The sequence below is a fragment of the Stegostoma tigrinum genome, chromosome 37, assembly GCF_030684315.1.
Source record: "Stegostoma tigrinum isolate sSteTig4 chromosome 37, sSteTig4.hap1, whole genome shotgun sequence".
NCBI lineage: Eukaryota > Metazoa > Chordata > Chondrichthyes > Orectolobiformes > Stegostomatidae > Stegostoma > Stegostoma tigrinum.
The window spans coordinates 16,697,010-16,709,782 of NC_081390.1; the positions used below are offsets into that span (position 1 = coordinate 16,697,010).

At 40.9% G+C, this 12,773-nt stretch overlaps 1 protein-coding gene across 3 annotated transcripts in view; it reads right to left on the reverse strand.

The window, feature by feature from the left end:
* Window positions 1-12,773, reverse strand: part of ogdhl (oxoglutarate dehydrogenase L) — a 134,471-nt gene that overhangs the window by 15,032 nt on the left and 106,666 nt on the right. For all 3 annotated transcript variants that reach the window (XM_048563542.2, XM_048563543.2, XM_048563544.2), the window contains exons 19-20: window positions 3,120-3,245; window positions 2,857-2,929 (exon numbers count right to left, since the gene is read on the reverse strand). In XM_048563542.2, the coding sequence (XP_048419499.1) occupies window positions 2,857-2,929; window positions 3,120-3,245 (199 nt within the window). The remainder of the gene's footprint in view (window positions 1-2,856; window positions 2,930-3,119; window positions 3,246-12,773) is intronic.

Consider the following 12,773-nt stretch of genomic DNA (forward strand, 5'->3'; position numbering starts at 1 on the left):
TGAGATACCTTTGTTTTAAGAAATAAAAATGCAGTTTAGGTGAACTGGCTCTGCTAGTTTGCCCACAGTGTCCAGGGGTGTGCAGGCTAGGTGGATTAGCCATGGGAAATGCAGGGTTACAGGGCGAGGGTTAGGGGGTGGGTTTGGGTGGGATATCCTTTGTGGGTCAGTGTGGACTTGGTGGACCAAATTTCCTGCTTCCACACTGTGGGGATCCTATGATTCCCACTGCACCCATCTCCCACCAAAGTTCACGCTCTATCCCTTTCACTACTTGATGTGATATCCTTACTCACACACTTTCAATCATCAGTTTTCAATACACCCAGACTAGAAACACTGCATGGCCTCTGTTTTGCCTATATACTCACTCAGGACACATCACTACTATCCCTTCATCTGCAACAGCACTAACAACTGTGCCACCCAATTTCAACTCACTCAATCTCTCCCTTTGTCTCATTCCAAGAGAAAACATCCCACAATAGGCCAGAAAAAAAAACCGTGATGGATGGTGCCGTGTCCAACAGTTGTCTCCTTTCCCTCTATAGTGACTGACGCCAAAATTATGACTCCATAACATAGTGCAAGACATTCAGCATTTTGTGATCATAGGTGTCTTTCACCTGTACTTGTAGGTGCCTGCTTAAGAGCTATTACCCCTTGAAGAGTTTCATGCTGCTCAAAAGTGGAAATCCCACCCTCACAGAATGTAACATTTACCCACCCCTCTGCATGTGAGGGCAGCCATTTTCATCTCCATTGTGCACTTACTGTTTGGCTGATGATGGAAGGAATACCAGTTGTACTTCATAGATCGAATCACAGACTCAGCCTCGCAGTCTAAGTGAACTCTCAAATCTTTGTATCCCTTCCTGGTTGACCTCCCCTTCAATCCCGTTGGCTTTGATCTTTGCCACATTTCTATCCAACTCGCTTATTCAACTGTTCATCTCCTGGCTTTACCTGGAGTTGCAGGCATATGGCATTTTCGTGCACAGTCCCTACATCAAAGTGAAGGTGATACTAACTGTTGATAAACACCTCTTCCACATTATGCTTTTTCCTTGCATGTACTGATATCTCCCTGCTTTATGTTGACTTGCCTTCCTTCACAATTGATATCCTCTCTGCAACGCAGCATGCTGCCTCCAATCCCCACAGTTGGGATCCTCAGCTTCCCTCCCACAGTAATGGCCTTTGATGACCCCCTGTTGAATTCTGACGAACAGACACCTAGGACTGGTCAAGATCTATGCCCTTGTACAACTTGATTGGCCAGCCCCAGATGATGACGGATCATAACCCTGAATGATCTCTGTGAACTTCGCATTTAGTTTATTACAAATCCCCACCCAGGCTGATTGTGCTAGACCTACACATTTGGTTAAGGACAACTCCCCAGACTGTGTTGTAAGTGGACTGGAGATGTGCCACAAGGGTGTGTTGAGGTCTGTACATGTCTGATGTCAATGTATGTGTGGGGAAGGGAGGTATCTCTGGTCACTGTCCACAGAGCCGTCCCTGAGACATTGGTGACCGCTGTTCTTTGAATGCTGGAGGACACCCAGATCATGACTACCCCAGGTTGATGACTGGCCAGTCTAAATCTCTGGACTATGTCCTTGACTTACTTTGCCAGCAACCCCTGACTGAAGTGTCTCCCCTGACTTGAACGAGGATTACTCCTCTTGTCCTTTGAGACATGGTTGTTTAGTTGACGCACATGCAGTGTGTTTGCCATGCTAAAAAGCAAGGCAAGGCAAAGCTGTAAGCATGAAAACAGGCACAAAGTGAGTGAGCACGAAGATGACCGAGCACGAAGGTAATAAACATGGAGCCCTGAGATGCACTCTGCTCAAATCCATGAGTTTGGTGCCTGTCCCTGTGTACAAAGTGTCTTGACAGCAATACTCCAATGAAAGATGCTGCTGTGCTGCAAAGTGCAGCATTAAAGTGCACAACTGTATTGTATGCGGATTGGAGATGTGTCATGATCATGCAATGAGGGTGGTACATGTCCACTGCCAATATTGTGGATGTGGAATTCATGTGGTTGCTGACCATGGAGAGTGTTCTGTGATGTTGGTGAATGCTGTCCAAACTGGAGAACAGAGTAGGTGGGGGCTGGAGTTGCCAGGTAACCATTCTTGATTTTCACATTGGGAATTGCTGTCGTCTGCATTCTACCTCATGGGTGGGAGAATGGTAAACCACACATAAATGAATGAGATTTGGTAATAATGAAATGTTAATACTTGCAAAAGGATGCATGTATGTTTTTTGCAACTCACTAGCGAGATTTTTGTCTCGCTGTTCAAGTTGGAGGATCAAACTTGTTGCTCTTGACGTTGAGAATCTCATTACTGCCATTCTCAACTTTCTCGTCAATTCCCATGTCGTTCAGAGGCTGGGAAGATTCCAACCACAGTTTCCAGCATGTAAAATCAACATAAATTGGTGATCTGATGTTATACTCTGATATTAGCACATCATTTGTTAATCTAAAAATTGCAACTCGCACAAGTAATTGTGATGAACTGTATTAAAAGGTATCTGGAGTATAAGGTTAATTGCTTATCTTACGCTGAGATGACCAATCTTTGGAGGTGTCAGAAACACTTTCAAGAGAATTACATTTTATAGTTGAGTTCTGTAGCAAATTTACAAGCGTACCAGTACAAAATTTGAAATATAAAAAGTCCTATTAGAGATATGACCAAGACCAGGATCTCTATGGACACTAAACAAACTTTCAGCATAATAATAGAGTTGAATTAAAAACAAATGTTTTTCAAATTTGTTGCAAAATAGCTTTATTAGTATTTTCACACCGCATTATGTTTAATCCTTTACCTGTTTTCATTTCATCAAAATGGGATCTGGCTTCCGGATGTCTGAGCAGGGATTTTGGCGTGAGGATTATTAACTGAAACAGCAAGTCATTCAGAAGAAGTTTTAAATGAATTACAAATGTAAAACATTGTAGAACACGTAAAAATGTCCACGTCGGTGATATCAGCAATTAGTAAACCACATGTTTATTTAAAAAGTCCTACAAATTTTCTTTGAAATTATAACTGATTAGGAGGGTAAAGTAATAATAAACATGCTTTTACCGGCTTTCTAAATGGTAGCAGAATCTGTCTCCTCAACACGTGAAAGTAGTTTGCTGGAGTGGAGCAGTTTACTATAATCCAATTGCAGTCAAACAGTTGGTTTACTTCAAAATCTTCAGTATATTCCTAAATTAAACAATTATACGTCTTATAAAATTCAGGCAGAAATCATACTGCAAAATAATTGCAATTTTTCATCAGAAATATTCAACCTACTTAAAACAATCGTTAATCTCATACTTTCATTAAGTTAACATTATGATCATTTTAAATTCATTTGGGGTTACTCTACATTCCTGCCTACTCCTGATAACATCATGCCTTGCCTAAGAATCTATTTAACTAACCAGTTTGCCACGTCGCGTGAGCTAGCTCTGCAACTGTTCATTTTTCAAGCTTAAAATTGTAACCAGTCCATAAGTTATTATATCTGAAGTCCTGCTTCTTAGGTTGATGCACAGCTTCTCATCTTGCCTGTGCAGAACCTCTTCCCGTGTCCTGCCATGCTGATGGTATCTAAATGATCCATAGTAACTGTATCCTTCCTGTCCCAAGCTCATCTCAAATCCTGAGCAGACATCCTGGACTATCGAATTGGGCAGGCAACATGGTCTCCTGGACTCCCTCATTATACAGTCCTTGAATATTACCACATCCTGTTTTGCTCCCCACATTTAGATTAGATTAGATTCCCTACAGTGTGGGAATAGGACCTTCGGCCCAACAAGTCCACACCGTCCCTTGCAGCATCCCACCCAGACCCATCCCCCTGTGACCCACACACCCCTGAACACTACGGGCAATTTAGCATGGCCAATCCACCTAGGCTGCACGTCTTTGGACTGTGGGAGGAAACCGGAGCAAACCCACGCAGACACGGGGAGAATGTGCAAACTCCGTACAGACAGTCGCCCGGAATCGAACACGGGTCCCTGGTGCTATGAGGCTGAAGTGCTAACCAGTGAGCCACCGTATTGCTCTACAGAGCCACCGTGCCACCCTACTTGAATGTTAAGGGCTTCCTGTGCATACGGTGATCGTCAGTTCACTCATCCACCCTGCAACCCCTATTCTCTTCCAAACAAGTTGAAAGAACCTCACACCTGGTGGACAACTGCAAAGACTTTGAAACCTGTTCTTCTAGGTACTGCTGACTTCCTTGTCTCAGGATCCTCCTCTTACGTGCTCCTGCATGCAATTTTTAAAGGAAAGATTCTAGCAAAAGCACACGGCAGTATTACACTGCAGTGAGCTTTTCTTTAAGATTGTACCTTAAATTCTTGACCAAACACTACTGAAATTTATTCTTACAGAATAGAAAGTCAGGAGACTCACCTTAACCAATCATGAAAACAGCCCATTCATACTGAAATCTTCTCAACAATTGCCTTTTGAAATTTGTTTCATGCTCCATTTTTAAACATAGTTTAAATATTTAAAAATGACACAATCGTGTTGTTATTTTACATTGATGACACAAAAATGTTGCAACATAAGTAGAAAATCGCCCAAAATTTTTTTTAAACCATCTAGGAAACATTTTGGTCAAAACAATGATTACTACTGTTGCAAATAGAATGACTTGTATAATGCAGTTAAGTACCTTGTTTTGCTGTACCCAAGCATCGTGGTTAATTAATCATGGTTTTGCAACAAAGGTGCAATCTGCAAACGCTATCTGTTGCTATGGTTTAGAATTGGAGCCTGCCAACTGCTTTTTAATGACCTTAGCTGAACATATACGGCCGAATGTTTTAGTCCATAACCACAGAACACAAAAGAACGCATAAAAGAAATAAATATAAATCTAAGACTTTTCTTTCAGCAATTTTATTTTGTAAAATGATTCACTACTTGAAAACAGTAATGAGCATTGCAAATCTGAATTGGAACAATTCATGTCGATGAATTCAGTTTAATTTAGATCTTCTAAGAGAAATGTATACAGCCTACAATAGGGGCTCTTGTGGCACTAGGGACACTATCACTGAGCCTGGAGATCTGGGTTCAAGTCCTACTTGTACCAAAGGTGTTTCATAACACATGAACAGGTTAACATGCCTAGTACTACTAACAGCATAAATTGCTTGTTGTAGATAACAGTAGAGCTGGATGAACTCAGCAGGCCAAGTAGCATCAGAGGAGCAGAAAAGCTGATGTTTCGGGTCGAGACCCTTCTGCTCTAACCTAGTTATCTCAGATTCTCTAGCATTGGCAGTTCCTACTATCTTTGCTTTTTGTAGACAATTCAAACCTGAGATTGAAATGGTATTCAAAACAACAACTTAGCTGAATTTTTTAAACTGTGAAACACAGCATGACATCTTAAACCAATAACTGTACTTGGGTAAAGTATCTAAAACTGAAATTTTTGTTTTATCTATGGCACCTTTTCCCTCCTTTGCAAGTTGCTCACTGGCACCATGGGTAGCAATGTTGCCCCACAGCACCAGGGACCTGGGTTCAATTCTACCTTCAGCTGACTGTCTATGCAGAAATTGCGCGTTCTCCCCATGTCTGAGTGAGTTTGCTCTGGTTTCCTCCTGCAGTTCAAAGATGGGCAGGTTAGGTGGATTGGCAATGCTAAATTGCTCATGTGGCCTGGGATGTACAGGCCCAACACGTTAACACATAGAAAATGCAGGGTCACAGGGGGGGTTGCGGATCCAGGTATTTTATGATTCTAGAGAACTTCCCTTAGATGGAATGGAAGAACGACCTGTGTCATCCCCATGCCTAATGCTTGTTGAGCTGGACAAAGTTAATTCTAACTTTGTACAAAATATGGAACATTTCATCTATGTTCAGCAACCTGAATGGGAAAGAATGGAAGTTACATAAAGTTCACGTGACTCCAACCTTTCCAGTTAATGAACCAACACATGCCATCTTTCACAAAAGAGGAAAATACAGCAGATGCTAAAAATCTGAAATAAATATTTTGGAAAAATTCAGTAGGCCAAACATCATCAGTAGATAGAGAAACAAAATAAAGAGGTGGATTTGTCCAGACCACACAGAGCTTTTAGCAGGGTGGGCAGAAAATTGAATTGGGCAAGAGGCCATAATTCAGTTTCTTAATGGCATGCTATATTGTTATGGAGAAGGAGAGGTTGTACGAAGAAAAATCCCTTATATTCACTTTACAAGTAACAAGTAACTATTTATTTATGTAAACCCAAGAATGAGCAAATTAACAGAACTACTAACCGAACAACTTCACCCAACTCCTAACTATTCCCTAACTAAACATAATTCTACTGGTCTGCTATTCTAATAAACACAAGTCCCACTGACATAACTTCACCTCTCAAAGTCTACATGCCTTTCTGTTGCCGTTCCTAAGTCATAAATGCCTTTCTTCTGCTGATCCGGCTGTCAGGGATGCTTTCACTGTGAAGTCTTCTGTGAGGACTCTCAGCTAGAAATGCCACGGTATCTTTTATGGATAGACGGTGCTTTCCTAGAGAGCTTAGCAAATTCTTGTGAAAGCTAGATGTGTATTTCTCTCTCACTCTGATTTTCAAAAACCCTCTCCTTGTATAATACCTTCGATGACATGTAAATTTTCTTATTGGTCCAAGGTCGTCAAAACTATCAGATTTAAATTCAGTTGGCTTTCAATCGCTAATTGCTTGGTTTAAATTAATTGGCTGATTCCAGCTAGTTGTCACAATGTCAAAACAAGCCTAAGGTTTCCAGTCACACAGCCAATTGATACATGTTTCAATTTTAGAACTGGCTGTACATCTTCAGCTACATGCAGACACTCTTTTCTTCCTGCATAAATCTGTAAGCTTAGGAGAGCAATTTGCCTCTTAAAGGGACCACACATTCTTTTCCCTTGTTTTTCAAACAAATTTTAGCTTCTTGCCTTCCATAACTTTGTAACACTTTCCCACTTAATTTAAAAAAAAACATCATTATGAAAAGATACCCTTTTTAAAATCTTAACACCATTATCACAAGATACACAAGGCAGTAATTTAAAGTTACACCTTTCATACTAATTCTGCATACATATATTGGACCATACCGGTCCAACCTTATCTACACATTTTCTTTTAAACAAGTGATAACGCATCTGCAATAATATTTTTATGACGCTCGACATGTAACATAAGACTCCAATGAAACAGTTCTGTATTCTTGGCCTTATATCTTTCTAAAAAGGTGAGAGGGTTGTGGTCTGTATACGTAACCATCTCCAAAACATTGTTTGCAACATAAATGTTAAAACGTTTAAGATGACTACCAAACTCAATAACTCTTTTTCAATTACGGGGTATTTCCTCCAGTGGATATTGAGTTTCTTTGAAATATAACCAATTGGACTTTCAAGTCCACCATCATTGTCCTGTATCAACACAACTCTAACCCCTACATAGCTTGTGTTGGACGTGATTTTAAAGAGTTTCAAGAAATTTGGTGTTGCTAAAACCGGTGTAGTGGTTAACATGGCTTTTTAATTCTCAAATGCCTTCTGGCATTGTTCTGTCCACTAAAATTTCACGTTCTTCTTTAGCAAATCTGCCAGCAGCACTACCAAGCTACTGAAGTTTGCTACAAACTTCCAGTATAATCCACTCAGTCCCAAAAATCAAAGCACCTCTTTCTTCAAGCATGGGTTTGGAAATTCCTCAATGGCTTTCGTCTTCACATTCCTCGGGGTCATCTTTCCATGTCCAATGTTGTGTCCCAAGAACATCACTTCTGCCTTCGCGAATTCAGCTTTTGCTAAATTTATAACCAGTTCTACCTCCTGTAGTCTTTCAAAGGGTTCTGCCAAATGCACGACATGATTTTTCCACGAATGGCTAAAGATGATTAAGTCCTCTATATAGATGGCACAATTAGTCATTCCGCCACAACTCTGTTCATACGTCTTTGAAATGTGGCTGGTGCATTCTTCATTCCAAAGGGCATTACTTTAAATTGATATAGCCCACTTGGAATTACAAACGCAGAAACTACTTTTGCTCTCTCCAACAAAGATATTTGCCAGTAACCATAAAGTAAGTCTAACTCTTTGACGTAAGTCCAACATTTTACACTCTGTCCTCCAGCCTAGCAGCTACGTATGAGTCTGATTTAGTTATGGCACTGACTTTCTGATAATTCACGCAGAATCGTTGAGTACCATCCAGTATGGTAACCAACACAATCGATAAACTCCATGCACTTTGCTGGGCTTAATGATGTCCTCTTGGAGCACTGCTTCCACTTCCTTCTGTACCTGTGTGGCTTTGAGAGGATTAGGCCTGTAGGGTTAGGGTTAGGGTCAGAACAGCACTGCCTACTTCAACATCATATACTATAATATTAGTCCTCCCCATTCTATTCCTACGTATGTCCTCATATTGCTGCAACCTTCAGGTGTTGTCTTGCCAATTCACCTACTCTGTTTAATCGTTCTTTCACATCAGATACATAATCCAACTGTGAGATCTCTGACTTTGGACCTATCAATTTTTCCTTAATTAATTTTCAAGGCCCTCTTACTTCATGTTCAAACATGAATTCAAATGGAATAAACTGAGTCAATTCATTTGGGGCATCTCTAATGGAAAATAATATAAATGGGATGCCTTTATTCCAATTATTTGGGTAATCCTGGCAATAATCCCTCAGCATTGTCTTTAGGGTCTGATGCCAGCTTTCCAATGCTCCCTGGCATTCAGGATGGTACACACTTGATTTAAAGTGTTGAATGTCTAAACAATTCAAAAGACAATAGACAATAGGTGCAGGAGTAGGCCATTCGGCCCTTCGTGCCAGCACCACCATTCATTATGATCATGGCTGATCATCCACAATCAGTATCCTGCTCCTGCCTTATCCCCATAACCCTTGATTCCACTATCTTTAAGAGCTCTATCCATCTCTTTCTTGAAAGTTCCAGAAACTTGGCCTCTACTGCCTTCTGGAGCAGAGCATTCCATATATCCACCACTCTCTGGGTGAAGAAGTTTCTTCTCAACCCTGTTCTAAAACAGCCTGCCCCTTATTTTTAAACTTTTCCTCTGGTCCTGGACTCCCCCATCAACGGAAACATGCTTCCTGCCTCCAGAGTGTCCATTCCTTTAATAATCTTATATGACTCAATCAGATTCCCTATCATCCTTCTAAACTCAAGTGTGTACAAGCCCAGTCACTCCAATCTTTCAACATATGATAGTCCTGCCATTCCAGAAATTGACCTCGTGAACCTACGCTGCACTCCCTCAATAACCAGAATGTCCTTCCTCAAATTTGGAGACCAAAACTGCACACAATACTCCAGGTGCGGTCTCACTAGGGCCCCATACAGCTGCAGAAGGACCTCTTTGCTCCTATACTCAATTCCTCTTGTTATGAAGGCCAGCATGCCATTAGCTTTCTTCACTGCCTACTGTACCTGCATGCTTGCTTTCATTGAATGATGTACAAGAACACTTAGATCTCATTGTACTTCCCCTTTACCTAACTTGACTCCATTTAGATAGTAATTCATGACCTCCTTAAGTAGTTTGGCAGTAAAACTGGACCTGTGGTGTGAATGAAGCTCCCTGGGTAATCCATAATGGGTAATGAAAGCAAGCATCTCCTCCACAACCTATCTTGCCTTAACATTCCGTCATGGAACTGCCTCTGGTAATCTGGTAGACACATTCATTACCTCAAGTGAAATGTTCCTTAAATGCGGGCAATGGCATCAAAGATGCTGCTTTTATTACTGCCTGTGGCTTTCCAACCATTTGACACTTACAGCAGTATGGCAAAATTCAGCCACATTCTTATGTAATCCAAACCAATAGAAATGTTTTTGTGTCTTATCTCCACTTCTCCTGTATTATCTACACCATCTCATGTCTCTCCACCAAGTCTTCCTCACTCCTAGATGACCTCTTACAGATTATTCATGTGTTACCTGCAATACTTCTTGTCTGTTTACTACCGGCAACATAATCTGGTTAAATGCCTCCTCTGCATTTCTCCTCAGCACTAACTTGAAGGGATCTCCATTTTCACCTTAGGATTCTATCCTTAAGATAATAACATTCAGGTATACATTCTGATTTTTTTTTCCCCGAGTAGGCTTTATGATATAAACATTTTATTGTCTCATCTTTTTGTTGTAACTCTATTAGTCTTTCAGAACTAAACATGCCTGATCCTCTACCTGTTCGGGCTTTTTCCTTTACCATTTCATTGTGGACTGAATGGCCTGTACTGTACTATGCTGTACTTTTTTACAGCATCAAACAGGATGTCAGCTAACTGGGCCTCAACTCCTTTGTCTCTCTCTTTGGCTTTTCCTTCTTGTTGTAAGTTATGACTGTGAGATCTTGTTACCACACAGTCCAGAAAAATTCCAGGGTATTTTCCTTCAGCTTCTCCACTACAAAGAGGCGTCACTCCCACCTTTGATCCTGCTAGGTCGTTTCCACAAATGAACTGTATTCCTGGAATAGACACTCTTTCAATCACACCCACAGTCACTTCCCCAGTCTTGACTGGGCTTTCCAACGTGATCCTACATGTGTGAACACAAACTCTCTCTCCATTTATTCCACAGGTTACCACTCAGGTAATATTTCAGAAGGAGTGCAAATACTTTCATCTCTTACTAGTAGAGATTGGTTTGCTCCCAAATCTCTCAAAATTTTAGCTTCTTTACCTTCTCCCCCTGTTCTTCCTGAGTAAACCTTATCCACAGAGGTGAAGTCTTTGTACAGATCAGGCAGCATCTTAGTATCCAGCCCATGACTAGGCTGTGCATTCTCCTGCAGCTCCTCGATTTCTTTTAGGATTTCCTTCACAACCTCAACTAATCCCACTGGTTTAGCGTCTTTTACCACATCCTTTTCCCCAGTGCTTTACTTAAACCGCTGGCATTGTGGCTTTATGTGTCTCACTCCATTACAGTGAGAACACCTGAGGCCTTTCACTTTCTTTTCGCCCTCTTGGGTTTTTTTGTTCCACATGTGGTAAACTGTTCCCAGTGTGATCTACTTTTTGTTTTTAATTGAAGGATCTCTTTTGCCCAATTTCTATCCCTCACGGAATGAAATTGCTATTGGAAGCTAGATTCCAATTTAACCAACCACAGTAAGTGAAATTAAATAGATTTTGTTTCACTTGAGTTTTATTTCAAGATCTAGGTCACTAATCCCCAAGTCTGTTTAAATCTATCCAAAACAGTTCAGAACTCGTACATAAACTGGGCAGAGCCCAGACTTGAGTCCCCAGACTGTATGGAGAAGGGGAGGTTAAATGAAAGAAAATCCCTAATACTTACTTTATAAGTGACAAGTAACTATTTATTTATTCAACCCTAAGAATGAGCAAACTAACAACTAACAGAACAACTAACAAGCCGAACAATTCCCCCAACTCCTGACTATTCCCTAACTGAACTAAATTGTACTGGTATGCTATTCCAATAAACACAAGTCCCATTTATATAACCCAAGTAATAAGAAAATAATCTATAAATTAAACCTTAGTTTCTCAAAGTCTACATGTCTTTCTTCCGCTGTTTTCAAGTCATAAACGCCTTTCTTCTGCTGATCCGCTGTCAGGGATGTTTTCTCTGTGAGGACTCTTAGCTAGAAGTGCCATGGTACCTTGAATGGATAGGTGGTGCTTTCTTACAGACAGCTTAGCGATTTCTAATTAGAGCTAAATGCTCATTTCTCAGATGGTGGTTCACTCTCACACTGATTTTCAAATTAATTGACTGATTTCAGCTAGTTGCCAAAACATCAAAGCAACCGAAGGTTTCCAATCACACAGCCAATTGATACATGTTTCAATTTTAGAACTGGCTGTACATCTTCAGCTACATACACTTTTTCTTGCTTGTATAAATCTCTAAGCTTAGAAAGCGCTCTGTTTCTTAAATGGATCATGCACACCTTTTCCTAATCATTTCTTTACAAACAAATCCCAATTTCCTACCTTCGAATTCACAATTAATGTACACGACTGTGTAACAACATTAAGTTCACAGAATCTTTCAGGTGGGGTCTTCTCCTTCATTGACTGGTACCTTATGATGAAAGGTAGGTTACTGGGGGAGGCAATGGCCTTGTGGTATTATTGCTGGACTGTTAATTCAGAGACCCAGATAATGTTCTGGGGACACAGGCTCAAATCCTACCACAGCAGATAGTGGAATTTGAATTCAGTAAATATCTGGAATTAAGAATCTAATGATGGCCATGAATCCATTGTTGATTGTTGGGGAAAAACCCATCTGGTTCACTAATGTCCTTTAGGGAAGGAAACTGCCACCCTTACCTGGTCTGGTCTACATGTGGCTCCAGACCCACAGCAATGTGGTTGACCCTTAACTGCCCTCTGGGAAAATAGGGATGGACAACAAATGCTGTCTGGCCAGCAACACCCACATTCTGTGAACGAGTAAAGGGGGGGATAAAAAAGCACCTGAAGATGATTTGGCCAAGGCCACTACCCTGAGGAACTCCTGCAGAGGTGTCCCAGAGCTAAAGTGACAGACCTTCAATCACCACAGCCACATTTCTGTGTGCCAGATATGACTCCAAACAGTGTGGACTTTTTCCCAATTCCCATTCACTCCAGTTTTGATGCCACACTAAGTCAAATGTGACCCTGATTTCAAGGACTGTCATTTTCACCTCTCTGCGG